This window comes from Kogia breviceps, chromosome 11 (assembly GCF_026419965.1).
Source record: "Kogia breviceps isolate mKogBre1 chromosome 11, mKogBre1 haplotype 1, whole genome shotgun sequence".
Classification (NCBI taxonomy): domain Eukaryota; kingdom Metazoa; phylum Chordata; class Mammalia; order Artiodactyla; family Physeteridae; genus Kogia; species Kogia breviceps.
This window is the reverse complement of record NC_081320.1, coordinates 41551434-41578997: the sequence shown is the minus strand read 5'-3', so window position 1 is coordinate 41578997 and position 27564 is coordinate 41551434. Positions and strand designations below refer to the sequence as shown.

The 27564-nt window shown below is 39.5% G+C and overlaps 1 protein-coding gene across 1 annotated transcript in view; it reads right to left on the bottom strand.

The window, feature by feature from the left end:
* The window catches only part of EXOC6B (exocyst complex component 6B), a 721321-nt gene extending 709636 nt beyond the window's left edge, over positions 1-11685 (bottom strand). The window contains exon 1 of the mRNA XM_059079741.2: positions 11364-11685. Within this exon, the coding sequence (XP_058935724.1) occupies positions 11364-11476 (113 nt within the window). The 5' untranslated portion in view covers positions 11477-11685. The remainder of the gene's footprint in view (positions 1-11363) is intronic.
* Positions 11686-27564: the final 15879 nt, after the last annotated feature.

Below are 27564 nucleotides of genomic sequence, written 5' to 3'. Positions count from 1 at the left end.
GGTAAATAACCTCCTTAATACGGCATACATTTTCCAGGAAGTATACTCTAAATTACACAGACAAAACATCTATGGTTACTTTATTTGTTGGCAATTTTTTAAATGGCCAAGGTGGGTTGGTCTTTAACATCAAATTTAAGACTGTTAGGAATAAAATTATGGTGACTTTAATGACATTTCTTTCTTTCTAGAACACAACCCGAATAACTTCTAAAGAACCTTGGTCCTATCCTTAAGTACTCTCTCACTCTACTTCTTTTGAAGGAATAGAGTGGCTTATCAAGGTTCTTCAACTTTCATAAAAAAAAATATTCCAGCCCACAGCTGGTTTACTTTTAAAGCACATACAGGTCTTACTTAACCTAGAACACATGCAAGTGATACATTCAGAAAGAAAGGCAAAAAAATATAATCTTGAACTCACTGATACTTGTCAGTTATCAAAAACCTTGACTACTATTGGGGCTTCCCTGGTGGCGGAGTGGTTGAGAATCCGCCTGCCAATGCAGGGGACACGGGTTCGTGCCCCGGTCCGGGAAGATCCCACATGCCACGGAGTGGCTGGGCCCGTGAGCCATGGCTGCTGAGCCTGTGCGTCCGGAGCCTGTGCTCTGCAATGGGAGAGGCCACAACAGTGAGAGGCCCACATACCACAAAAAAAAAAAAAAAAAAAAAAAAAAGAGAGAAAAAAACCTTGACTACTAAAAGCAGTACTTATGAAGACTTAACTAACGTACATGCAAGGCATACACTCTTCTAGACTAGAAATTATGAAGACTGGTCACATGCATTTTACTAAGGAAAGGGTGTATAGCATTCAAAAGATTCTCAAAGTGATCAATAATCATAAAAAGGGGTTAAGTGGGATAATGCACCATCAACTTCCACTGTAGGTATTATAAAATCTATGCCTTGATTAAGCCAAGACAAGCAGACAACTGCATTCCCTTGACTCCCTGCAGAACTGCTTTTACTAAATTGTGCTTTGGTTATGCCATATGCTTTCACTAAAGGACAATATAAGAAACAGCCTGTCACATATTGCTGCATTTACTATATGGTTATTAAAGTTACATTATACAGGGCCTTCTTTGTGAGGACATATGGGAGAAACAGTTCTTAGAACCAAGAATAGCTGTGCTTCTCCAAAGTAACTACTTTTTAAGTTTACACCATAACTCAAACAACAAAGCATATCTTGTTTTTGCACTAGCTGCCGGAAAGCCTAGAGCCAAACTGATGGCCTACCTTAACAAACATAATCTTTTAACAGCTCTCACTCCTGACTTCATATTCTCTTTCCTACCTTCGTTTTCCCTCACCCCAATTTGCTCACCACCTTTGATGTATCTATTACATGTATTTTTTTAAATCATGTAGATTTTTGGAAACCATCTAAAAAGCAAGGGGAAAATCAGAGAGAAAGAGAAACAGTCAATTGTCAACCAGAATAAGAGGGGAAGGAGACTGAGAATAACCCCAAAACAGAGTTAAAATAAAATTAATCACCCTTCAAAAAAATCAGTCAAAATGTGAAGGAAATATTAATGTTAAGTTACCCACAATTTGAAAGAAAACATTTAACATTCCAAGGACATCTAGGAATGTAAAATATAACATAAATATAACTTACAGATACACATCACAAATTGCTTTCTAAAACAGCCAAAATATTAAAATATTTCATTATCATCATCTATCTCTTAACTGACCTCTCCTTACTTCAAATATTCAAAGTCCATGCAACATCAGCTAGTCAGCAAACTGTCTTCTTTGCTTTCTAAATACTCTAGCAGATACTACTACACTGCAAAAAAAGGCTTTACTCTTTTTTCCCACAGCCATAGCAGACATCTCTAAGAAATAAGCTATAAGTCACATCAGGTTGCAAGCATTTAAGCTCAGCTTTATTTTTAACTCAGTTTTTACTAACTCCTCCACCCCCTCATTATTTTTGCTATCTCCCCCAAGCAAATATTAAATGTCATAGTTGCTCAGCATCTCAACCCAGATTAACACATTGCATAGAGAAGCTACTCACTAATTTTATTTCTTCAAGTTGTTTTCAGCTGGAAGCTTGATTTTGTATGTGATTAAATAAATTATTACATCATTAGCGAATACTAAAAACTATCAAATCCAACGATGTAAAGAATCAAAATGTTTATTTTCCTTAATGACCTAATCAATATTCATACATATCATATTCCAAACTAAAGCTACATCATAAATGTCCTCTAAAATTCTAAACTGCTTCCAAAACCATACTAAATAATTGTCCTTATCAATAATTTTTTTTTTTTTTTTTTTTTTTTTTTTTTTTTTTTTTTTTTTTTTTTTTTTGCGGTATGCGGGCCTCTCACTGTTGTGGCCTCTCCCGTTGCGGGGCACAGGCTCCGGACGCGCAGGCTCAGCGGCCATGGCTCACGGGCTTAGTTGCTCCGCGGCATGTGGGATCTTCCCGGACCAGGGCACGAACCCGCGTCTCCTGCATCGGCAGGCGGACTCTCAACCACTGCGCCACCAGGGAAGCCCGTTATCAATAATTTTTTGCAACTAATTCATATACTAATTAGGTAAGTGCTGGAACTTATGTAAACATGTGAATACATACCATAACATCTTAAAGTAGAGAATTTATTAAAATGTTGACATCCTCTGATTTGCTAAGAACTGTATTTGTATGTGAAGCAGCACTATCTAATAATGCTACTGCATTCCCCCAAAAAACCTTCTGATTTCAAATTATCATAGCCTCTTGGTTTAAGATTTTTTTTTTTTTTTTTTTTTTTTTGCGGTATTCGGGCCTCTCACTGCTGTGGCCTCTCCCGTTGCAGAGCACAGGCTCCGGACGCGCAGGCTCAGCGGCCCAGCCGCTCCGCGGCATGTGGGATCCTCCCGGACCGGGACACGAACCTGCATCCCATGCATCGGCAGGCGCACTCCCAACCACTGCGCCACCAGGGAAGCCCAATATTTTTTTTAAATTCTTTTAAAATGTCTGTTTATTCATGTTCCTTTATAACTAAAACAAAAGGCAGGTTTGAAACTTTCATTCCATAAAAAACAATAGTTTCTTTGTTTTAATAATCACAACCCATTTTAGTTTGTACACTCCTGATGCATTTAAGCAAAGCATAATTATCAAAGGTTCTTTACTGGTGCTCCCAAATCAAAGAGAAAAATACCAACCTTATAGAAAAATAATCAAAGGACATGGACACACACACACACACACACAGCCTTTACACATATGAAGAGATGTTCAGCCTCACTCATACAGTACAAATAAAAACGCTGAAATACCATCTGTCATTATCATATTAGCAAAAACTCAAAAGTCTAAAACACACTCTGTTGAAAATGCTATGGAGAAATGAGCAATCTCATAGACGGCTAGAAGGAGAACAAAATGGTACAACCCCTGTAGAAAGTAATACCTACCAAAGTACAGGTACACTCATTATTTTACCCAGCAATCCCACTTCTGGGAATCGATCCTACAGACACAATATGAAATGTACAATAAGAAACGACACATTCAAAGTTATCCACTACTGCATTATTTTGTCCAACAAAAGACGGGACATAACCCAAGTATATAGAAATAGGGAATTGGTTGAATAAATCACAGTACATTTACACTATGTAGCTGTAAAAAAGAATAAGGGAAATCTCTGCATCCTAATATGGACAGATTTCCAAAATATACTGATGAAATAATATAAACCACTAAGCTACAGAACTGCATATACAGTACACTGCTTCTTTTGTAAAAGAGGAGGAGAAAATAAAATCATATATGCCTATATTTGCATTAAAAATATAATGAAAGAATAAACAACAAACTAATAAAATGAGGAAATAGAGGGAATGGGAAAGATACTAGATTTATGGTTCATATCATTTTCTTTCCACTTTTTAAATATTTTAAACCCATACAAATAAAGATAATTTACCAATTTATATTTTATTTTCAGAATTATACTAGGTAAAATTTCCAGATGAGTTTCACCAGCACTAAATTCAACATAGGAATGATTGCCAAATGCTACTCTCCCATTTAATTTCCCTCTGTGACTACTAATTTTTCTATGGCTTGAATCTAATTGATCAGATAACACACCAGAATAACCTTCCACTGGAAGAGCTTCAATGAAAATTTTTGTTTATTTAGCTCAAATGAAATCAGACTTGGAGCCCATTGCTGATTGAACCAAACCAGCACTGTCTTATCAGCTACAAGAGGGCTTTTTTAGTTTTTCAATTTGCTTGACAAGTCAATGAAGTTATTAGAATAAAACCTAACTTTTCTTTATCAAACCACAAAAAATTCATTATCTTATTCCATATTGTAATTGAAACTTATTTAACACTATGCACCCCCTTTTTCCAAAATGTACAAAAATTTTAACTTATTACCAAATGTTAAGCTTTATTTATACAATGTGTACTTAGATCATAACATTTTAGTCACTAAAGTTACCATACTTAAATTTGAAAAATTTTAACAATATTGCAAAAATATTTAAGAATGACAGGCATTAGAGGCCAATTATTTTAGATTACGCTTTTGATGAAGAGAAAGAGGAACTCTAAAATCATTTGTAATTCCAAAAAATAAACACTTCCAACACGCCGAGGTTTTCAAGATTTTCAGCAGTTTTATTTTTTCCTCAAAAGCCTAGTCATATTTTTTAAGACAGTTAATCTACAAATCAGTTAATTAACCCCCAAATAATTAACAGTTCATGGTACAATTATTTTATTCTTCTATTCATTCAACAAATATTTATTGAGTACCATCCGTATGCCAGGCACTCTTTCAGGTTCCCAGGATACAGCAGCAAACAAAAGGAACAAAATTCCTCCCCTCCTGGAATACACATTCTAATGGAAGAAACAATTTAAAATTAAATATGTCAGGCAATAGTAAGTGCCACGAAGAAAAATAAAATTCCTCCCCCTTTATTCTCTATTCTAATAAATGGCACCACCATTCACCCGTTTACTTAGGCCAAGAGCCTTGGAATCATGCTTGATTCCTCTCTTTCTTTAACCCCTATAACTAATCCAATATTTTGGCTCTGCTTTCAAAATATATTCTAAATCCAACTACTTCTCATCATCTCCTCCCCAACATCTTACTGCATGCTACAACCATCTCTTAGTTCTTATTACTGCAAATATCCCTTGACTGGTTTTCCTATTTCTTCTGTTACTCCAATCTTCACACAGCAGCCAGAATGTTCTTTATGTCACTTTCCTGCTCAAAACTCTCTTGTACCTTGCCATAACACTTAGAAATAAAATCAGTCTCTTTTTAGCCTACACTATCTGGACCCTCACTCATTTCCTACCATCTTCTCCCATTATGCTTCTCCTGAGTCTTCACACTGTGCCTGCTGTCTGGAAGGTACTTCCCCCAGAGAGCCGTATGGCTTGCTCCTTCACTCTTTTCAAACCTTTGCCAGAATAACTTTTTCTAACCACCTAATCAAAACTAATACCCCATCATATGTAACACTAACAACTAAATAGCACTATTATTTTATGAATCTATGTGTTTGTTTATTCTGTGAGTGCTCCACTAGAATGTAAGGTCCAAAAGGGCAGGGACATGTCTATTTTGTTCCCTGTTGTACCCCAGAGCCTGGAAGAGTACCTGGCACATAGAAGTTGTTCCATAAATATTTGTAGAATTAATGCATAAATTAATTCATGAATGAAGCCACCAAAATAATATAGATATATAACAATGTATAAAACTGTATATAATATGTTAACTGAAAAAGCAAGACACATGATAATATTCTTTTAATGTAATAAAATGAATATGGAAAAAGTTTAAAAGAAATATACAAATATAAGATTGTGACAGGGTGGTAGGATTAATTGTTGCCTGTTTCTTCTATCTTTTTACAAGCCATTACCTTACATTTATAAATTAAAATATAAAAATGTTATCTTTAGAAGGGAGCTACTACTAAAAATAAGCAATTAGCAATGGGAGATCATTTCTCTCCCCTCATTGATTGTCAAGGATGGAGTATATCAGTCACCTGAACTGCCTTTATAAAATTGTTTCCCATCTCCTCCTCCATTCTCCAGTCTATATCAAAGTAACCACTTCCAGGGTCTGATTATTGATGAATATTATATCCCTCAGCTGTATGAGTGGAAGGGGAAAAAAAAAGTCAAGAACCACTCCAAACACTAAGTTTTATAATTAACGTAACTCCAAAACCAGAAATACCTAAGTCCACATAGCAAACTCAAGGGTAAAAGGCAGATGATTCACATTATCGGAGTTACTACTACCTAGCAGGTACAGTGAAGAACACTTTATCTCCTTTTCTTTTTTTTGATACTGTTCCTGCAATGTAGGTGGTATAATCCCTATTTTAAAGATGAGAAAAATTTGCCTACTAGGGTGGTAAATTGCTTATAAAAACAATTAATTAATTGTTTAAAGAGGTCCATGCAGTGACCAATAATGAGAGAGTGTCGTAAACCAAGGATTATGATTAACTGGTTTCTGTACAACTTAACAGGGGAGGGCAGAGGATGGAAAACAAAGCCATGTGGCCAAAGGCACAGAAGTAGTAAGTGGGGAAGCCAGTTCCCCATATTTAATTATCAAATGACACTGAGCAAAACAGCTTTTGGAAATATTCCCCATATTTCTTTTCTGTAAGAGGCAGCTTTACACACAACTTAATTAAATAAGCAAGAGAGAAAATTGTTACTGCACCAAGAATACAGCTTTTTAACAACAAAATACATAAAGCAAAGGTCTAAAAGGAAATGCACCAAAACAACAGCAGCAGTGTTATAGGAGTGTAAGTAATTCCTAATATAGCTTCCAAAATTTTTATAATGTTGACATAATAGCTTTTTTAATGTTTCAACAGTGAAAAAGATCAAATAGATAAGATTCTATCATTAATACACCTTATGTTAATCTTAAAGCTGAGCAGTATAACACAAAACCATTCCATGAGGTAAGACAAGAATCAGTCCCTAAAGTAAAGTGCTTTACCAAGATCAAATATAGCAATCACATCATTCTTATAACATAAGAACCTCAGAAATGGAAGGCAGCAATTAAGCTAAAAAAGAGAAAACCTTTATCGGAAAACATTAGAGCAAACTTCTTCCCAGGTGAGAGCACTCAACAAGGGAGGTCAAGCTAAACAGCAAAGTCAAACAAACACAATGACAGGGTCTTGAAGGTTACATTTCTGCTACAAATAAGGAATATAAATTTAATGGTAAAAAGACCAAGATAAATCAACCAGAAATATATCTGGGTAAGAAAAATGACAATCAACAAATGATGCTAGAACTGCATATCAACATGTAAAAGAATGAAACTGAACACCTTTCTTTACACTATAGGCAAAAATTAACTCAAAATGGATCACAGACCTTAATGTAAAGATAAAATTATACAACTCAGGAAAAAAACAGGAGGAAATCTTCATAATCTTGGGTAAAGCAAAGGCTTCCTAGATACAACATCAAAAGCACAAGCAAAAAAATAAAAACTAGAGACACTGGACTTACATCAAAATTTAACTTTTGTGCAACAAGAAAAATGAAAAAACAAACCAAAAGAATGGAAGAAAGTATTTGCAAATCCTATTCCTAGTAAGAGACTTATATCCAGAATATATAAAGAACTCTTACAACTCAATAATAAAAGACAATCCAAGTAAAAACTGAGCAAAGGATCTCAACAGACATTGCTCCAAAAAAGATAAATAAATAATATGCACATGAAAACATTAACCATTAGGGAAATGCAAATCAAAATGACAGTGAGACGCAACTTCGTATCCACTAGAATGGCTAAAATAAAAAAGATACTAACAAGTGCTGACAAGGATATGGAGAAACTGGAACACTTACACATTGCTGGCAGGAATGCAAAATGGTACAGACATTTTGTTAAACAGTTTGGCAATTCCTCAAAATGTTGTATGATTCCATTTATACAAAGTGAACAGAATAGGCAAACCCATAAAGACACCAAGTAGTGACTGCCTTGGGAAGGGGGACAGAATGAAGAATGACTGCTAATGGGTATGGGGTTTCTTTTGGGGGTGATGAAAATGTTCTAAAATTAGACTGTGGTGACTATTACACAGCTCTGCGAATACACTAAAAAAACACTGAATTGTATAGTTTAAATGGGTGAACTGTACAGGGTATGAATTATATCCCAATAAAGCTACTGTTTTAAAGGCAATGTATTTCACTGTTAGATTTTAAAGTCTGTTTTAAAATCTTAAATAGCAATTAAGACTGAATGTTAATTGCTAGCACCCAGAGAGCAAAGTGAGGATATGGCTTATTCTGAATAACTGATGTGAAAGAAGACTAGAGATATGTAAACGTGATTTGAAAAATGAAAATATGAAGCTATTGTTCATGAGTGATTTGTGATCACTATTTTAGTATTAGCACTACAAGGCAAGAATCAATAGTATTTTAAAAACAAGACATGCCCTAACATCTTATGGGCCTCTTTCCTCATCTGCAAAATCAGGACTTGTAGTTGAGATGAAGACAGAGAAGAAAGAGATGGCTGCTTTCCCAAAAGAATTTGCTAGGCAACAGCCTCTATAAGCATGGATAAGCTTGGGACTTTCAGAATTACAGTAAGTAAGGAAAGGCACTCCTTATGATACATGGGAATCAACTAACATTGCATTTACTGTTCAAGCTTAAATAAGGGTAGTTGTATAGTCAAGTCACTGTGGCTCCTCAAACAAAAAGGGATAAAACTGGAAGAATAATTTGGTACCAAAAATTATTATTATCTAGTTCCTCTTCATTTACAAAATCTTTCTCAGGAACAGCTACGAACCCAGTGCCTTAAAAATGCTACCTCAGAAGAAATAGGAAAGACTATGAAGAGGGATAGAGTTTGAGATTTACAGTTAAGAGTAAAGTTAGGGAAGAGAGCCTACTGCCTTTATCAAACCTGTTTAATAACTGTGGTGGAAAACCAGGAGACAATGATTATGGAAGTGCACCCAGGGTAAAGCATGAGATGTGAAACATCAAGTCTGTGCATGCTGCTGCCTCTGAATGGAATAAGGAAGAAAGATGATATCATCCCCTGTGAATATGGGAAGAACAAGCTAGACTAAAGACAAAGACAGTGGATACTACTTGTATTATAGGATGTTCTAGTGATTGAATCTTGGGTCCGATAGTAAGATTTAGGGTTATCCACCAAAGACCAGATGAAGCCAAAAATGAAAAGCCCCTAATAATGATAAAAGGGAGTCAGGAAAAGCAACTAAAAGTAGTAGGACAGTGCAGCGGTTTTCAAAACTTTTTTTTTTTACCATGTTCCCTTAGGACAAAAGATCCCTAATCCATCTACCCCAACAAAACCTGACTTTCCAGTGAAAAAAACAACTCAGTGACAACAATGAGGCAAATCTGCGGGAGAATGGGTAACATATTTTAAACATAATATGTATACTCCTCAGACAAGATAATGGAAAATTACAGGCCAAAATTCAGCTGAACAAATATGCATTACTATTCAGTGGAGAGCTAACATAATAAATCACAACGAACTAAATTGATAACACTAAATTAAGTCATTTATCCTATAAACCAAGAACGACAGCAATTAAAAATCGCAACCAACTCAAGACAACATTGATGGTGTTCTGATGAAGAATCCTTCCTAAAAACTCTGGTAATCCCAACTGTTCCAGCAGGAGCTTTGCTTGGCTGCCAACTATATAGCTCAGCAGCCAAATATCTTAGTAGAATACTGAAACAGCATCCTCAGTAACTCTAATAATATTTTGTTTCATGAAAACCAAATATTAATAACCATTAATAATGCACATAGAATACCAGTAAGTAGTCCTTAGTTTTTATAAAAGAAAAGATAATGAAATGAGGGTCATTCACCCCTAAGAACTCAAGTGAAAAGAGAGGAGCATGACGGTCATGATCATAATGCAGTAAGGGACAAAAAGCAAACTACTAAGGATGGTCATGTCCCATGTCCAGGGATGGCACTGGTAGAACTGTGCTAACAATATGCCCTGGAGAAGGAAGCTGTGCAGGTGGAAATGAGGAGTCTAGTCTCCAGCCTGCCTCTCCTTCAAACACCTTCATGAGGCAACTCTCCCCATGAAAAAACAAGCAGTGAGTAATAACTTTTTTGAAGGGAGGAACAGCGACCCAAGACAGTACAAGGTGGGCAAGATAATTCTCTCTGTTGGTTGCATGGAGATCAGAAGGTGCCACAGGAAGGACGAAGATAAGTTAGTTCTAGGGCACGAATACACTGAGGGGAAAGAAAAAGGTAGTTTGAAATTGCGCTTGGTGAGTAATTAACATAAAGTACTGGTAGTTGGTGATCCCCAATTGAGGCAGAAAAACAGAGATTAAGAATGCAGACTCTGGATCCAGAATGCGTGAGCAGGAATCACGACTCTCCTACTTTATTTTCTCTGTGACCTTGGGCAAGTCACTTAACCTCTCTGTGCTTCATCTGTAAAATGAGGGCAATAATAGTACCTTCCTAATAGGGCTGTTGTGCGGTTTGAATAAGTTATACTTGTAAATCGCTTAATAAATGTCTTGCACTTTACATAGTAAGTGGTACCTAAGTTTTGTTAAATAAGTTGAGGTGGGTGGCGGCTTGTTTTGACGACTCCAAATAAAATGGGGGTGTGTGGGCAAAGTAATGATCACAGGGAACGGAGGGGAGATAACGTCTCTTCGGTGAGAACTACCAGGAGGCTGCACATTTGGGGAGGCCGTCCTCCTGACAGGGCTCAGCGAGCACCCGCTCACAGGACAGGTTGAAGGAAACTTCCCTCCTTCCAGGCCTAGGATTTTCAAGAACTCGATTCTGAGAAGTGGTTGTGATTCTGAGGCAAGAGTTTAATTTCCGAGCAACAGACCATGCGGTGAATTCTGTTTTGCCTGAAGAGCAGGACTTGAGTCTAGGGAAGGACGGGGTTTGAGTCGGAGGCAGAAGGGTGATGTCCTCAGGGGGAAGCTATGCTAAAAGCCACCACCTGCCGGGCGCGCTCCCGCTGCCCGCGCCGGTCTAGCCTCGGAGGGAGAACGACGGCTGCCCCAGCCCCGAGGGAGGCAGGAGGAGCCTCGGCGCCGACGGTCGGAAGGGACCCCACGGCGGGACTGCGGAGGGGGACCCGCCTCACCGCGGGTGGAGGTCGCTCGCCTGGCTCTCCGAAGGGAGGGGCCGGCGCTGGCCCTGCGGGTGGCTGGCCGGTCGGGAGCACAGCCCCGAGGGAGCCTGCCCCCGGGTCCCGCCCATGCCCGCCCATCTGTGGCCCCGGTACCCAGGGTACCTGAGCGTGGGCCCGATGCAGGCCGTGTCGGTGCTCTCGATCTCTCGGAGGATCCGCTCGTGCTCCGCCGCCGTCTCCAGGCTCTCCGCCTCCGCCATCTTACCCCGCTCCATAGACTGGGGGTGCCCGGCAGCGCGTGCCCTCCTTCAGCTCGGCTCACCTTTCGCTCGCTCTCGCTCTCTCTCTCTCCTTCTCTCTCTCCCTCTCTCTCGCTCTCTCTCGCTCGCTCTCTCTCCGCTCTCTCACCCCAGTCTCCAGATCCTCCCGAGCCTCCTGCTACCCGCAGGACGACCCCTCCCTCAGATGCGGCACGCCCCCTAGCGTCACCACGTCCGCAGACGTTCCGCGCAATTCCCGCTGGGATTGTAGTTCTCTGGGAGACGGGGTTCCACACGTTATTCACTGAATCCGCAAACACGTGTTAAAAGCTCCACTATAAAGGAAGGAACAGTTAACGACTTCATATGCAACGGAGATTAAGTCCGGTAATGGCACTAAACCTACAAATTCTTAAGACCCTTGCCTCAAAGCACAAAAGCCTCTATAGGCCCGAATATTAAGAAAGGACTAACTAGATTTCTGCGGACAGCGATCTTATAAGTTAACAGGGAGGAAAAGCTCAAAACTACGAAACCCGAAACTAAGAGATAAGGCATAATGTACCGTAAGCCAGTTCAGAGAATCGAGCACAATGATCATTTCTGGCTGCGAAGGATTCATTGAGAGACTAAGCCTGAACATTTTTAAAAGATGTGATTGGAAGGTGTGAGGAGCACCCAGAAAGTCAACAAAAACTTCATTTGCACTGGTGTGTAGAGAAGTAGTAGCAAGAGATGGGTCTGGAAAAGCATCTTGGAAAAGGAATACCGGGAAGAGAAATTTGTACTTTATTCTAATGGCTCCACTGGTCCAACAACCAACTGCATCAAAAGCACCTTGGATCCTTTTTTTACATACAGACCAAAGTTCCTACATATGGACATTCTTATCCAGGCATCTGCATTTCATAAATTCACCAGATTAGAGTTTTTAAATCATATTTATTGTTCACTGCTTGAGTTTTTAAATATAACACAATGACTGGGAATCCACTGAAGGTTTTTAAGAAGAGTAGTGACACAAACCAAATCTTGGCCTTAGGAAACTTGATCTAAAGCAAGTGTGCAAGGTGGACAGAAATAGAAAATTTGGAGACAGGAAAATGCTATAGAAAATGTTAAGGCCTAAACCAGGGAAGTGGCAATGAGAATGAAAAAGAATGGACAAGTAAGAAAAGCATTGTAAAAGCAGAATTGGCATGATTTACTAGGTATGGGGAAGGAGGATGTTGGGTATTACTCCAAGGTTTGGAGCAGAGTAGCCAGGAGAATGGTGTTGCCATCAACAAAAAAAGGCACGGGGCTTCCCTGGTGGCGCAGTGGTTGAGAATCCGCCTGCCGATGCAGGAGACACGGGTTCGTGCCCTGGTCCAGGAAGATCCCACATGCCGCGGAGCGGCTGGGCCCGTGAGCCATGGCCGCTGAGCCTGCGCGTCCGGAGCCTGTGCTCCGCAACGGGAGAGGCCACAACAGTGAGAGGCCCGCATACCGCAAAAAAAAAAAAAAAAAAAAAAAAAAAAAAAAAAAAAAAAGGCACGTAAGAACCAAACTGGAAGTTGAGGCTAAATAATTTATGCCATGGATAATTATGCAATCATTAAGGAGAAAGAGAAAAGACTCTATATTCAGATATGAAACTGTCTTCAAATAGTAGGGTTGAGTGGGGGGAAAATGCATGAAACAGTATATACAGCATATTTTCATTAAAAAAAAAATATTCAAGCAACCTAAGTGTCCATCAGCAGATGAATGGATAAAGAAGATGTGGTATACACACACACACAAACACACACACACACACACACACACACACACACACACACAGAGTGGAATACTACTCAGCCATTAAAAAGAATGAAATGTTGCCATTAGCAACAGCATGGATGATGGACCTGGAGTGAATTATGGTAAGTGAAATAAGTCAGACAGAGAAAGACAAATATTGTATGATATCACTTATATGTGGAATCTAAAAAAATAAAATAACTAGTGAATACAAAAAAAAGAAACAGACTCACAGATATAGAGAACAAACTAGTGGTTACAAGTTGGGAGAGGGAAGTGGGGAGGGGCAAGATGGGGGAGGGGATTAAGAGGTACAAACTACTATGTATAAAATGAATAAGGGTATTCATCCTGTACAAGGATATTGTACAGCACAGGGAATATAACCAATATTTTATAATAACTATAAATGGGATATAAACTTTAAAAATTGTGAATGACTTTGTTGTACACCTGAAACTTATATAATATTGTACATCAACTATACTTCAGGAAAAAGAGAAAAGGAGATAAACAACAAGGTCATACTGTATAGCACAGAGGACTATATTCAATATCCTATGATAAACCATAATGGAAAAGAATATTTTACAAAAGAATATAGGAGCTTCCCTGGTGGCGCAGTGGTTGGCAGTCTGCCTGCCAATGCAGGGGACATGGGTTCGAGCCCTGGCCTGGGAGGATCCACATGCCACGGAGCAGCTGAGTCCATGTGCCACAGCTACTGAGCCTCCACTCCAGAGCCCGCGAGCCACAACTGCTGAGCCCACGTGCCACAACTACTGAAGCCTGCACGCCTGGGGCCCATGCTCCGCAGCAGGAGAGGCCACGACAGTAAGAGGCCCATGCACCCCAACGAAGAGTGGCCCCACTCGCGGCAACTAGAGGAAGCCCATGCACAGCAACAAGTACCCAACACAACCATAAATAAATAAATAAATTTATTTATTTTAAATGTATATATGCTGTACAGCAGTAATTAACACAACATTGTAAATCAACTATATTTCAAGGAAAAAAATGCAAGTGGGATTGATCGTAGAATCTTTTTGTTTGGTTGAATAAAAAACTGAACACTGGGCTTCCCTGGTGGCTCAGTGGTTGAGAGTCTGCCTGCCGATGCAGGGGACGCGTGTTCGTGCCCCAGTCCGGGAAGATCCCACATGCCGTGGAGCGGCTGGGCCTGGGAGCCATGGCCGCTGAGCCTGCACGTCCGGAGCCTGTGCTCCACAACAGGAGAGGCCACAACAGTGAGAGGCCCACGTACCGCAAAAAAAAAAAAAAAAAACTGAACAGATATATTTGTTGACAAAAACAAAAAGAATACTGTATTGCATAATTGAAAGTAGCTAAGTGACTAGATCTTAAAAATTCTCACAAGAAAAAAAAAAGTTCTGTAACTACATATGGTGATGAATGTTAGCTACACTTATTTCACAACATATAGAAATATCAAATCACTATGTTGTACACCAGAAATTACTAATGTTGTATGTCATTTATACCTCAATTAAAAAATCATGGGAGGGCTTCCCTGGTGGCGCAGTGGTTGAGAATCCGCCTGCCGATGCAGGGGACACGGGTTCGGGCCCCGGTCCGTGAAGATCCCATGTGCCGCGGAGCGGCCCGGCCCTTGAGCCATGGCTGCTGAGCCTGTGCGTCCGGAGCCTGTGCTCCGCAATGGGAGAGGCCACAACAGTGAGAGGCCCGCGTACCACCAAAAAAATAAAAAATAAAAATAAAAAATCATGGGACTTCCCTGGTGGTCCAGAGGTTAAGACCACACTCCCAATGCAGGGGGCCCGGGTTTGATCCCTGATCAGGGAACTAGATCCCACATGCCTCAACTAAGAGCCCGCATGCTGCAACTAAAGATCCACATGCCACAATTAAGATCCCAAGTGCCACAACTAAGACTCAGGGCAGCCAAATAAATAAATATATTTTTTTAAATTCATATATATGCTTATATATACATAAAATACTACACAGATAGAATATTTCTGAAAGGATATCCAAGGAACTGTCAACAGTAGTGGCAGCCCGGAGAGAGATTGGGAGGAAGGGACCTGAAGTAGGAGGAAGATAATTTTTACTTATGTATGCACTTTTGGAATTCTTTCCCTCGTGTATGTACTGCTTTTTTAAAAAAAATTGTAGTTATTAATTAAAAACACATTTTAAAAATAAACCAGTAGTGAGGAGAATGGGTTACAAGTCCTGGTTTACGAGAAACTGAGCAAGTAGCTAAACCTGTCTGTTTCTAGATAATCTCTGGCTGTCTTCACCTTGTTTCATTACTCATGCTTAAACAATTTCAGACAGACGTTGGAGAGGTAGGGAGAGTATGGAGCCTTCCATGTTTCTAAAGACCTCTTGAAATATATGAGAGAAGATCCCTTCAGTCACCAATTTTAGCGTCTCACTCAGCAAAAAGCTTTTTGTACATCACAGGAAGATGGGTATGTAGACCAGAAATGTATAGTAGTGGTTAACCTAGCTTCTGCCACGGTCAGCAGGGTTTTTTTAGCCCCCTCAAAGGCCAGGGATCTCACATGAGTTCTTACCAGCAAGGGTGTGTGAGTTTGGAGTGACTAGTGTAGGAAACTCCAATGAAGATGGCCTAACAGGAATGTCCTCTAAATAGAATGTCAGGTCAGTGTGGAATGACCAGAAAAGTACTGGACTAAGAGTTGGGGCCCTTCAGTTGAGTTCCAGTTTAGTAGTTAAAATGTATTGGGCACTTTCTGGTGCCAAGCACAATACAGAAAGTAAGCACTTCATATTCATCATTAAGTCCTTACAACAATCCTTTGCTATAGATATTATATATCTCATTTTACACATGAGAAAGCTGAGAAATTAGGTAATACCTCAAGCCTCACAGTGTAAGTGATCACACCGATATTCAAACTCAAGTCAATCTCATTCCAAGCTCTATTTCCTGATCATTCAACCATACTGTCCCACCCACCCCCTCCATTGCCACACATTTATTGTGTGAACTTAAGCAAATCATTCTGCCTCTCTGCATCTGCTTCCCCATTAGTATAATGGATTGTATCATTTCTCAGACCCCTTCCAAATCACTTTGAAGCCCTCTTCAAAGAACTACCTCTTTCCCCTTGTTCACTTTATTTTTTATTTATTTTTTTTTTTGCTGTACGCGGGCCTCTCACTGTTGTGGCCTCTCCCGCTGCGGAGCACAGGCTCCGGACGCGCGGGCTCAGCGGCCATGGCTCACGGGCCCAGCCACTCCGCGACATGTGGGATCTTCCCGGACCGGGGCACGAACCCGTGTCCGCTGCATCGGCAGGCGGACTCTCAACCACTGCGCCACCAGGGAAGCCCCCCCTTGTTCACTTTAAATGAACCGATTTTTCGTCTCCTGCCTCAGTAGATTTACAGCCTCTCAATACTCTGCACTGCCACATTTAAACTTTTCTTCTGACCCCCTAATTTCTCAACCCTCCTGATGAAGTAGGGCACCAGGTTGAGCTGTGGTCATGTTCCTCAGAAATTTAACCACTTGGCTCACAGATTCCCTATCCACCTCATTCTCTACCATCATCCTGAGGCACTTCAACATCAACATGGATAACCCACCCAAGACCTTGACTTCATGGATCCCAACTATGCCAACCATGTTCCTCATGCCACATAGGCAATGCATTCACAGCCTCATTTTTTCCTTTACATTCTATTAACATTGCTCTATCGGCAAGACTACAAGCTCTGAAATTCCTCTCTGTGCCCCCCTTTCCATCCACCTCTTCCTCTGCCTAATTTCCATGGGGCCTACACATTACTCTAATCTTTGTCTTCATTTCTGATTTTTATAAAATCTGTTGGCATTTTCCCCTTCTATCTTGAATTTTCTTCTATCCAAGCTTCCAGTTCAGAGAGATCTGAGTTTGATCCCTGGCTTCTCCATTAATCAGCAGGTGAGTTTGAGTAAGTTATGGCTTCCGTAAGCTACAGTTTTCTCAGGTATAAAATGGAGTTTATAATATCTACCTTAGGCATTTGTAAGTATTAAGAATACTTAATGTAAGGGGCCCAGCGCAGGGCTTGGCAGAATAAATGTTAGAAGCTACTCACCCCATGTTTCCATACTTCCATGAGCCACCAATTTGACTAAACCATTTCTAGATCTTTAGCTTCCTTTAACATCTTGATGTTCATCATACCAACACTGCCAGTTCCTCCCCCTTCTACTGTCATGGGGACAAAATGTTGTGACCATGATAACTAACACCACAGCACATTTGTGTTGCTCAGTATCATTTGGACCCTCAAGGCTGTTCAACCGTCCTTTGACTTCTATTTCTGCTCACAGCACCCATTTATAATCCTTTCCTCTCTACTTAAAATCCTAGACCTGCTTCTATCCTTCTTGCTCTTAGAAAAGGCATTTGCCTCCCACTTCACTGAAATGACCACCATTCATTATGAAAACTTCAATTTCCCTACTGTTCACCATCTTTTCATCCAACTCCTCCTCATCTCCTGTGTAAGAGAAATGGGGATCACTGTCACCTGCTGAAGTCAACTTCTCCTCTGGGAGAAGTTCCCACAACTATTTACCTTCCCTCCTACAGCTCCAGATGTTCCTTCTTTTCTTTACCTTGATCAGTAAACATATGCTTGAGTCTTTCCAAATAAAAATCTCTCCTTTCAAACTGGATAACCAAATGCAGATGAATGAAATTGGACCCTTATCTCACATCAGACACAAAAATTGACTCAAGATTTATTAAAGACCTAAAGGTAAGACTAGAAACTGTAAAACTACTAGAAGAAAACACAGAGTAATTGGTCTTCATAACAATTTTTTTTGGATGTGATGCCAAAAGTGCAAGCAAAACAAGCAAAAATGAACTAGTGGAACTACATCAAACTAAAAAGCCTCTGCCCAGAAAAAAAAAAAAAAGCAGAACAAAAACAAAAACAAAACTATCATTGAAATGAAAAGGTAACATACCAAATGGTAGAAAATATTTACAAATGATATATCTGATAAGGGGTTAATATCCAAAATAAAGAACTCATACAACTCAAAACAAAACAAACAATAAAAAAACCAATTGAAAAATGGGCAGATCTAAATAGACATTTTTTCTTCCAGTTTTATTGAGATATAATGGACATACAACACTGTATAAGTTGTTAACTTACATTAATCATGAAATGATTACCACAATAAGATTAGTGAATATCCATCATACCATATAGATACAAAATTAAAGAAATTTTTTTAAAAAACATTTTTCTTATGATGAGAACTCTTGGATTTACTCTCTTAACAACTTTCATATATAACATACAGCAATGTTAATTACATTTATTATGTTTTACATTACATATCTTTTACTTGTTTATCTTATAACTGGAAGTTTGTACTATTTGACAACCTTCATCCAATTCCCCCTCCCCCTATACCCTGCTTCTGGTAACCGCATATCTGATCCGCTTTAATATGAGTTTGGTTGTTTGGTTTGGAAGTATAATTGATTTACAATACTATGTTAGTTCCTGTTTAACAACATAGTGATTTGGTGTTTTTATACTTTTCAAAATGATCACAACAATAAGTCTAGTTGCACTATGTTATTATAAAAACATACTAAAATTATTGGCTATATTCCCCACACTGTACATTTTATACCTGTGACTCATTTATTTTGCAGCTGGAAGTTTGTATCTCTTAGTCTCCCTCACCGATTTCTTCCCCCTCCCCATACCCCACCCCTCTGGCAGCAACATGTTTCTTCTCTGTATCTATGAGTCTGTTTCTGTTTTTTTATGTTTGTTCATTTGTATTACTTTTCAGATTCCACATATAAGTAAAATCATACAGTATTTGTCTTTGTCTGACCTATATCACTTAGCATAATACTCTAGGTCCATCCATGTTGTCACAAATAGCAAGATTTCATTCTATTTTGTTATATATAGTGTGTGTTTATTATATATATGTGTATGTCTTTTTATTATTCATATATATATATATATATATATATATATATATATATATATATATATATATATATACCACATCTTCTTTATCCATTCATGGGCACATGGGTTTCTGCCGCATCTTGGCTATTGTAAATAATGCTGCAATGAACATAGGTGTTCATATAACTTTCTAATCACTGTTTTTGTTTTCTTCAGATAAATATCCAGGAGTGAAATTGCTATTTTTTGATTTTGGGGGGAATCTCCATACTGTTTTGCACAGTGGCTGTACCAATTTACATTCCCACCAGAGTGTGCAATGGTTCTCTTTTCTCCACATCATTGCCAACACATGTTATTTCTTGTCTTTTTGATAATAGTCATTCTGACAAGTGTGAAGTGATATTTCATGTGTGGTTTTGCTTTGGATTTCCTTGATGACTAGTGATGTTCACCATTTTTTCATGTGCCTGTTGGCCATGTGCCATCTGTATATCTTCTTTGGAAAAAGGTCTATTCAGATCCTCTGCACATTGTTTGTTCTTTTGATGTTGACTTATATGAGTTTCTTGTATATTTTGGATATTAATCCCTTATTTAATATACCTTTTGCAAATATCTTCTCCCATTCAGTAGGTGGCCTTTTGGTTTTTTTGATAGTTTTCTTTGCTGTGCAAAAGCTTTTTAGTCCCACTTGTTGTTTTCTTTTTTTTGTCTTTGAGTCCCTTGCCTGAAGTGACATATCAAAAAATGTTAGTAAGCTGTCAAAGGGAGTACCGCCTATGTTTTTTCTTCTAGACGTTTTACAGTTTCAGGTCTTACATTTAAATCTTTAATCCATTTTGAATTTATTTTTGTTCATGGTATGAGAGAGTAGTCCAGTTTGATTCTTTTGCATGTAGCTGTCCAGTTTTCCCAAAACCATTAAGTAAAGAGGATGTCATTTACCCATTGTATATTCTTTCATCCTCAATTGTAGGTTAATTGCCCATAAAACTTTGGGCTCGTTTCTGAGCTTTCTATTCAGTTCCATTGATCTGTGTGTTTGCTTTTGTGCCCGTACCATATGGTTTTGATGACTGCAGCTTTGTAGTATAGTTTAAAATCCAGGAGCATGAAATCTCCAGCTTTGTTCTTCTTTCTCAAGATTGTTTTGGCTATTTGGGGTCCTTTGTGTTTCCATACAAATTTTAGAATTATTTTTACTTCTGTGAAAAATGCTGTTGGTATTTTGATAGGGATTGCATTGAATCTGTAGATTGCCTTGGGTAGTACAGTCATTTTAGCATTATTAAGTATTCCAATCCATGAATATGATATATCTTTTTATCAGTTTGTGTTGTCTTCAATTTCTTTCACCAGTGTATTACAGTTTTTTGAATGCAGGTCTTTTACTACCTTAGTTAGATTTATTCCTAGGTATTTTATTCTTTGTGATGCAATTGTAAAAGAGACTGCTTTCTTAATTTTCCTTTCTGATAGTTTGTTGTTAGTGTATAGAAACACAACAGATTTCTGTATATTAATTTCTATCCTGCAACTTTACCAAATTTATCGATGAGCTCTAGTAGTTTGTCAGTACTCTCTTAAGAATGTTCTATGTATAGTATCATGTCATCTGCAAACAGTGATTGCTATGGCTAAGACTTCCAATACTATGTTGAATAAAAGTAGTGAGAGGGGCCTCCTAGTCTTGTTCCTGATGTTAGAGGAAATGCTTTCAACTTTTCACCATTCAGCATGATGTTAGCTGTGGGCTAACATCATGCTCAATGTATGGCCTTTATTATGTGGAGGTATGTTCCCTCTCTACTCACTTTGTTGAGAGTTTTTATCATAAATTCAAGTTGAATTTTGTCAAAAGCTTTTTCTGCACCTATTGAGATGATACATGATTTTTATTTTCAAATAGTTAATGTGGTATATCACATTAACATTGCAGATATTGAACCATCCTTGCATTCCTGGGATAAATCCCACTGGATCATGATATGATCCTTTTAATGTATTGTTTAATGTGGTCTGCTAATATTTTGTTGAAGATTTTTGAATGTATGTTCATCAGTGATATTGACCTGTAATTTTCTTTTTTGTGTGATATCTTTGTCTGGTTCATTAACCTTTTCTATTTTTTTTTTTTTTAGTCTCTCTTTCTTTTATTTCTGCTCTGATCTTTATGATTTCTTTCCTGCTACTAACATTAGGTTTTATTTGTTCTTCTCTTTCTGTTTCCTTTAGGTGTAAGGTTAGGTTATTTATCTGCAATTTTTCTTGTTTCCTTCGGTAAGCTTGTATCATATAAACTTCCCCCTTAGAACTGCTTTTGCTGCATCCCATAGATTTGGGAACATTGCGTTTTCATTTTCATTTGTCTCCAGGTATTTTTTTATTTCCTATTTGATTTCCTCAGTGATTCACTGGTTGTAGCATAGTGTTTAGCCTCCACATCTTTGTGTTTTTCTTTTCTTTTTTTTAATAAATTAATTTATTTATTTTGGGCTTTGCTGGGTCTTCATTGTTGTGCACAATCTTTCTCTAGTTGTGGCCAACAGGGGCTACTCTTCATTGCAATGCACAGCCTTCTCATTGCAGTGGCTTCTCCTGTTGCAGAGCACAGGCTCTAGGCACACGGGCTTCAGTAGTTGTGGCATGCAGGCTCAGTAATTGTGGCTTGTGGGCTCTAGAGAGCAGGCTCAGTAGCTATGGCACATAGGTTTAGTTGCTCTGCAGCATGTGGGATCTTCTCAGGCCAGGGATTGAACCCATGTCCCCTGCATTGGCCGGCAGATTCTTAGCCACTGTGCCACCAGAGAAGTCCCCTTTTTTTTTCTTATAGTTGATTTCTAGTCTCATAACTTTGTAGTCACAAAAGATTCTGGATATGATTTCAATTTTCTTAAATTTATTGAGACTTGTTTTGTGGCCCAGCATGTGATCTATCCTGGAGAATGTTCCATAGCACTTGAAAAGAATGTGTATTCTGCTGCTTTTGGATGGAATGTTCTATATATATCTACTAAACAACATGGTCTAATATGTCATTTAAAGCCACTGCTTCCTTACTGATTTTCCATCTGGATTATCTGTCCACTGATGTAAGTGAGGTGCTAACATCCCTTGCTATTATTGTATTATGAGTCTATTTTGTCTGGTATAAGTATTGCTACCCCAGCTTTCTTTTGATTTCCATTTTCATGGAATACCTTTTTTCAGCAACTCACTTTCAGTCTGTGTGTTTCTTTAGATGTGAAGTGAGTCTTTTGTAGGAAGCATATATATGGGTCTTGTTTTTATATCTATTCAGCCACTCTATGTCTTCTGATTGGAGCATCTAATCCATTTACATTTGAAGTAATTATTGATAAGTATGTACTTATTGTCATCTTGTTCATTGTTTTGGTGTTGTTTTTGTAGTTCCTTTTTTGTTCCTTTTGTTTCCTTTGTTCTCTTCCCTGGTGATTTGATGACTATCTTTAATGCTAAGTTTGGATTCCTTTCTTTTATCTGTGTGTATCTATTTCTTTAAATTAATTTATTTTATTTTTGACTATGTTGGGTCTCCGTTGCTGCACACAGGCTTTCTCTAGTTGCGGCGAGTGGGCTACTCCTTGTTGCAGTGCACAGGCTTCTCATCACGGTGGCTTCTCTTTGTTGTGGAGCATGAGCTCTAGGCACCTGGACTTCAGTAGTTGTGGCTTGCAGGCTTTGTTGCTCCATGGCATGTGGGATCTTCCCAGACCAGGGCCCGAACCCATGTCCCCTGCATTGGTAGGTGGATTCCCAGCCACTGTGCCACCAGAGAAGCCCTGTGTGTGTATCTATTATAGATATTTAGTTTGTGGTTACCATGAGGTTTATACATAGCTATCTTCCTATCTATTTATCTATATCTATATCCATATCTATTTATCTATCTACATGATTATTTTAAGTTGTTGATCTGTTAATTTCAAATACATCTTAACAACCTTTTGTTCTTACTCCTCCCTATGTTTATTGTCTTTGACACTGTATTTTACATCTTTTTGTTTTGTGTATCCCTTAACTACTTATTGCAGGTATAAATGATTTTACTACTTTTGTCTTTTAACCTAACTATTAGCTTTATACATGGTTGACTTACTACTTTTACTGTGTATTTCCTTTTACAATGAGATTTTACCTTTCATACTTCTCATTTTTCTAGTTGGTGCCTTTTCTTTTTTGCTTAGAGAAGTCCCTTTAACATTTCTTGTAAGTCTGGTTTGGTGGTGCTGAACTCTGTTAGTTTTTGCTCATCTGTAAAACTTTTAATCTTTCCATTGAATCTGAATGGAATTCTTGCCAGGTAGAGCATTCTTGATTATAGATTTTTCCCTTTCATCATTTTAAATATATCCTACTACCCCCTTCTGACCTGCAGAATTTCTGCTGAAAATTTAACTGATAGCCTTATGGGAGTTCCCTAGTACATAACTTGTTGCTTTTCCCTTGCTGCTTTTATCTCTCTTTATCTTTCATTTTTGCCATGTTAATTACAATGTGTCTTGGTTTGTCCTCTTTGGGTTGATTTTTTTGGGGACTCTCTGTACTTTCTGGACCTGGATGTCTGCCTCCTTTCACAGGTTAGGGAATTTTTCAGGTATTATATCTTCAAATACATTCTCTGCCCCTTTCTCTCTCTCTTCCCCTTCTAGGACCCCGCAATGTGAATGTTAGTAAACTTGATGTTGTCTCAGAGGTCTCTTAAACTGTCTTCATTTCTTTTTATTCTTTATCTTTTTTCCATTCAGCTTCAGTGATTTCTATGACTCTGTCTTCCACCTCACTCATCTGTTTCTCTGTATTATCTAATCTACTGTTGATTCTTTCTAGTTGATTCTTTTATCATTTCAGTTATTGTATTCTTCATCTCTGTTTGGTTCTTCTTTATGTTTTCTAACTCTTTCTTTAAAACGTTTAACTTCTCAGTCTGTTCATCCAATCTTCTCCCAAGTCCTTTGAACATCTTCATGATCATTACCTTGAAGTTTTTATCAGGTAGATTACATATCTCCACTTCACTTAGTTCTTCTGCTGAGTTTTTTTTTTTCTTGTTCCTTCATTTGGAACATATGCCTCTGTTGCCTCATTTTGCCTAATTTGCTGTTTTCACTCTATGTATGTGGTAAGTTGGTTATGTTTCCCAAACTTGGAGCAGTAGTCTTTTGTAGGAAATGTCCTGTGTGTCCCAGCAGTGCACTCTCCTCTGGTCACCAGAGCTATACGCTCTAGGGGTGATCCCTATTTGAGTTGTGTGGTTTCTGGTGTGGTAGACTGTCGACTATGAGTGGTCTGATAGGTGTGGTTAGTTCCCAGTCCAGTTGGTTGCCAAACCTTGCATTATGCTGAAGCTGGTGGCCACTGGTAAGCAGTGCTGGGTCATAAGGCTGCTGGCTGAAGGGCCCCAGGTGTCCCAGCGCTGGTGCTGGTGGCTCACTGATAGGCAGAGCTGGGTTCTGGAGTGGGTAGTTGCATGACTGGTGGTCCCACATCTACTGTCAGCATGCTGGTGGGCATAGCTGGTTCCTGTTCCTGTCATGGCTGGCTGTGGGGTCTGGTATTTCCCAAATCTGATGTTGGCCAGCTGAGTGGTCCAAAGTGTCTCAGAGCTGGTTTCAGCAGGCTGGTGGGCAGGGCTTAGGATGGAAGGAGGTCCCAGGGCTGGTGTTGGCCTGCTGGTAGGCACAGCCAGGGACAAGGGCATCTGGAGGCTCCAGCCAGCTCACTGGTGGGTAGATCTGTTTTCAGGTCTCTGGCTGCAGTTTCCTAGAAATCTCAGATCCCGCTGGTGGGCAGGCCCAATTCCTAACAGGGCTGGCTGTGGGGTCCAGTGTGTCCCAACACTGGTGTCAGCCCCACTGATGGGTGGGTGGGGCCGGATCCTGGGCCAGCTGGCTGAGGGACCCAAAATGTCCCAGAGCTGGCATTGGCCTTCTGGTGTGCAGAGCCAGGGCCCAGGAGTCCTGGGACTTGTACCTGCACACTGGTGGGTGGGGCTAAGGCCCAGGGGCACTGAGGCTGGTTGGTGAGGCTGGTCCTGGGGCTAGTGCTGGCCCATTGGTGGGTGGAGATGGGTCCCAGGGTCTCTGGCTATAGGGCCCTGGGGGTTCTGGGGCTAGTGCAAGCCCACTGTTGTGTGGGGACATGTCCTGGGCCCACTGGTGGACAGGGCCCAGTCCAGGCATGGTGGTCAGCTCAGGGAGACTTCAGGCATCAGTCCTGCTAGTGGATGGGGCTGTGTTTCCTGCCTGCTAGTTGCTTGGTCTGAGGAATCCCAATACTGGTGGTGACAGGCTGGTGGGCGGGGCTGGGCCCTTGGAGCTAATAAACTAGAGGGAGGGCCCGAAAATGACACTTGCCAACACCAGTGTCCACATGATAGAATGAGCTCCCCAAATTGGCTGCCAACAATGTCTATGTCCCAGAGTGAGCTCCAGTTGCCTCCTGCCTCTCCAGGACGTTCTCTAAGATCAGCAGGGGGGTCTGCCCAGGCTTCTTTCAAATTACTGCTTCTGCCCTGGGTCCTAGAGCATGTGAGATTTTGTGTGCACCCTTTAGGAATGGAGTCTCTGTTTCCTTCAGTTGTATGGCTCTCTGAAAACTAAGCCCCACTGGCCTCCAAAGCCAAACTTTCTGGGTATTTGTCTTCCTGGAGCAGGTCCCCTGTGCTGGAGAGCCCAATGTGGGGCCTGGACCCCTCACTCCTTGGGGAGAACCTCTGCAATTGTAAGTGTCTTCCCATTTGGGGGTCACCCACCCAGGAGTATGAGTCTTAAGTAGATCATAACTGTGCCCCTACTACCCATCTCATTGTGGTTCCTTCTTTGTATCTTTTGTTGTAGAAGATCTTTTCTGTTGGTCTTCCAGTTTCTCTCATCAATAGTTGCTCTATAAATAGTTGTAATTTTGGTGTGCTCATCTGGGAGAAGGTGAGCTCAGGGTCTTCCTACTCTGTCATATTGGCCAGTCCACTCTGAATAGACATTTTTTTCGAAGAAGACAGACAAATGGCCAAGAGATACATGAAAAGGCACTCAACATCACTAATCATCAGGAAAATGCAAATCAAAACCACAATGAGATATAACTTCACACTGTTATAATTTCTATCATTAAAAAGACAATGGATAACAAGTGTTGGCAAGGATGTAACAAAAAGGGAATATTTGTGCACTGTTAGTTTGTATGGAAATTGGTATGACCTTTAAGGAAAACAGTATAGAGGTTCCTCAAAAAATTAAAAATAAAACTACCATATGATACAGCAATCCCACTTTTGTGTATTTATCCAAAGGAAATAAAAAGAGGATCTCAAAGAGATATTTACACTCCCATGTTCTTTGCAGCATTGTTCACAATAGCCAAGACATGGAAACAGCAATCTAAGTGTCTGGAAATAGATGAATGGATAAAGAAGGTATATATCTATATCTATATCTATATATTATTATATATATACCTATATCTATATCTATCTATCTATCTATCTATCTATATATCTATCTATCTATCTATATATATATAATTCAGCCATGAGAAAGAAAGAACTCCTGCCACTTGCAGCAACATGCATAAAACTTGAGGGCATTATGCTAAGTGAAATAAGTCAGACAGAGAAAGACAAATACTATATGATATCACTTATATGTAGAATCTAAAAAGCCAAATTCATAGAAATTCATAGAAACAGAGATGGAATGGGAGATGGGGAAAATAAGGAGATGTTGGTGAAAGAGTACAAAGTTCCTGTTTATAAGATGAATAAGTTCTCAGTATGTACAGCATGGTGATTATAATTAATAATGTAATAGGGAAGAACAAATCTGACTCAACACTAGACCTGTTCTTTTTATTTTAACCTTACTTTAACCTTTGTCCTCTGTCACCTGTGTTTAGTCTTGTTGGCTCTGTATCTTTTGCAAAAGAATGCTGCCTATAGCTTGCAATATACAGGATAGCCTATTCTCAAGGCTATGACCTTTAAAAGTATTACACTTTTAGATTAAAAAGTGCAGAACAGGGCTTCCCTGGTGGCTCAGTGGTTGAGAGTCGGCCTGCTGATGCAGGGGACACAGGTTCGTGCCCTGGTCCGAGAAGATCCCACATGCCGCAGAGCGGCTGGGCCCGTGAGCCATGGCTGCTGAGCCTGCGCGTCTAGAGCCTGTGCTCCTCAGCAGGAGAGGTCACAACAGTGAGAGGCCCGTGTACCACAAAAAAAAAAAAAAAAAAAGTGCAGAACAGAGAATAACATTTACTTTGTTGGAGGTTTACAGGAACATCGTGACCTGACCATGACCTGATCTACATGAGCAGCTACAAGAACAAGGATTTCTGCA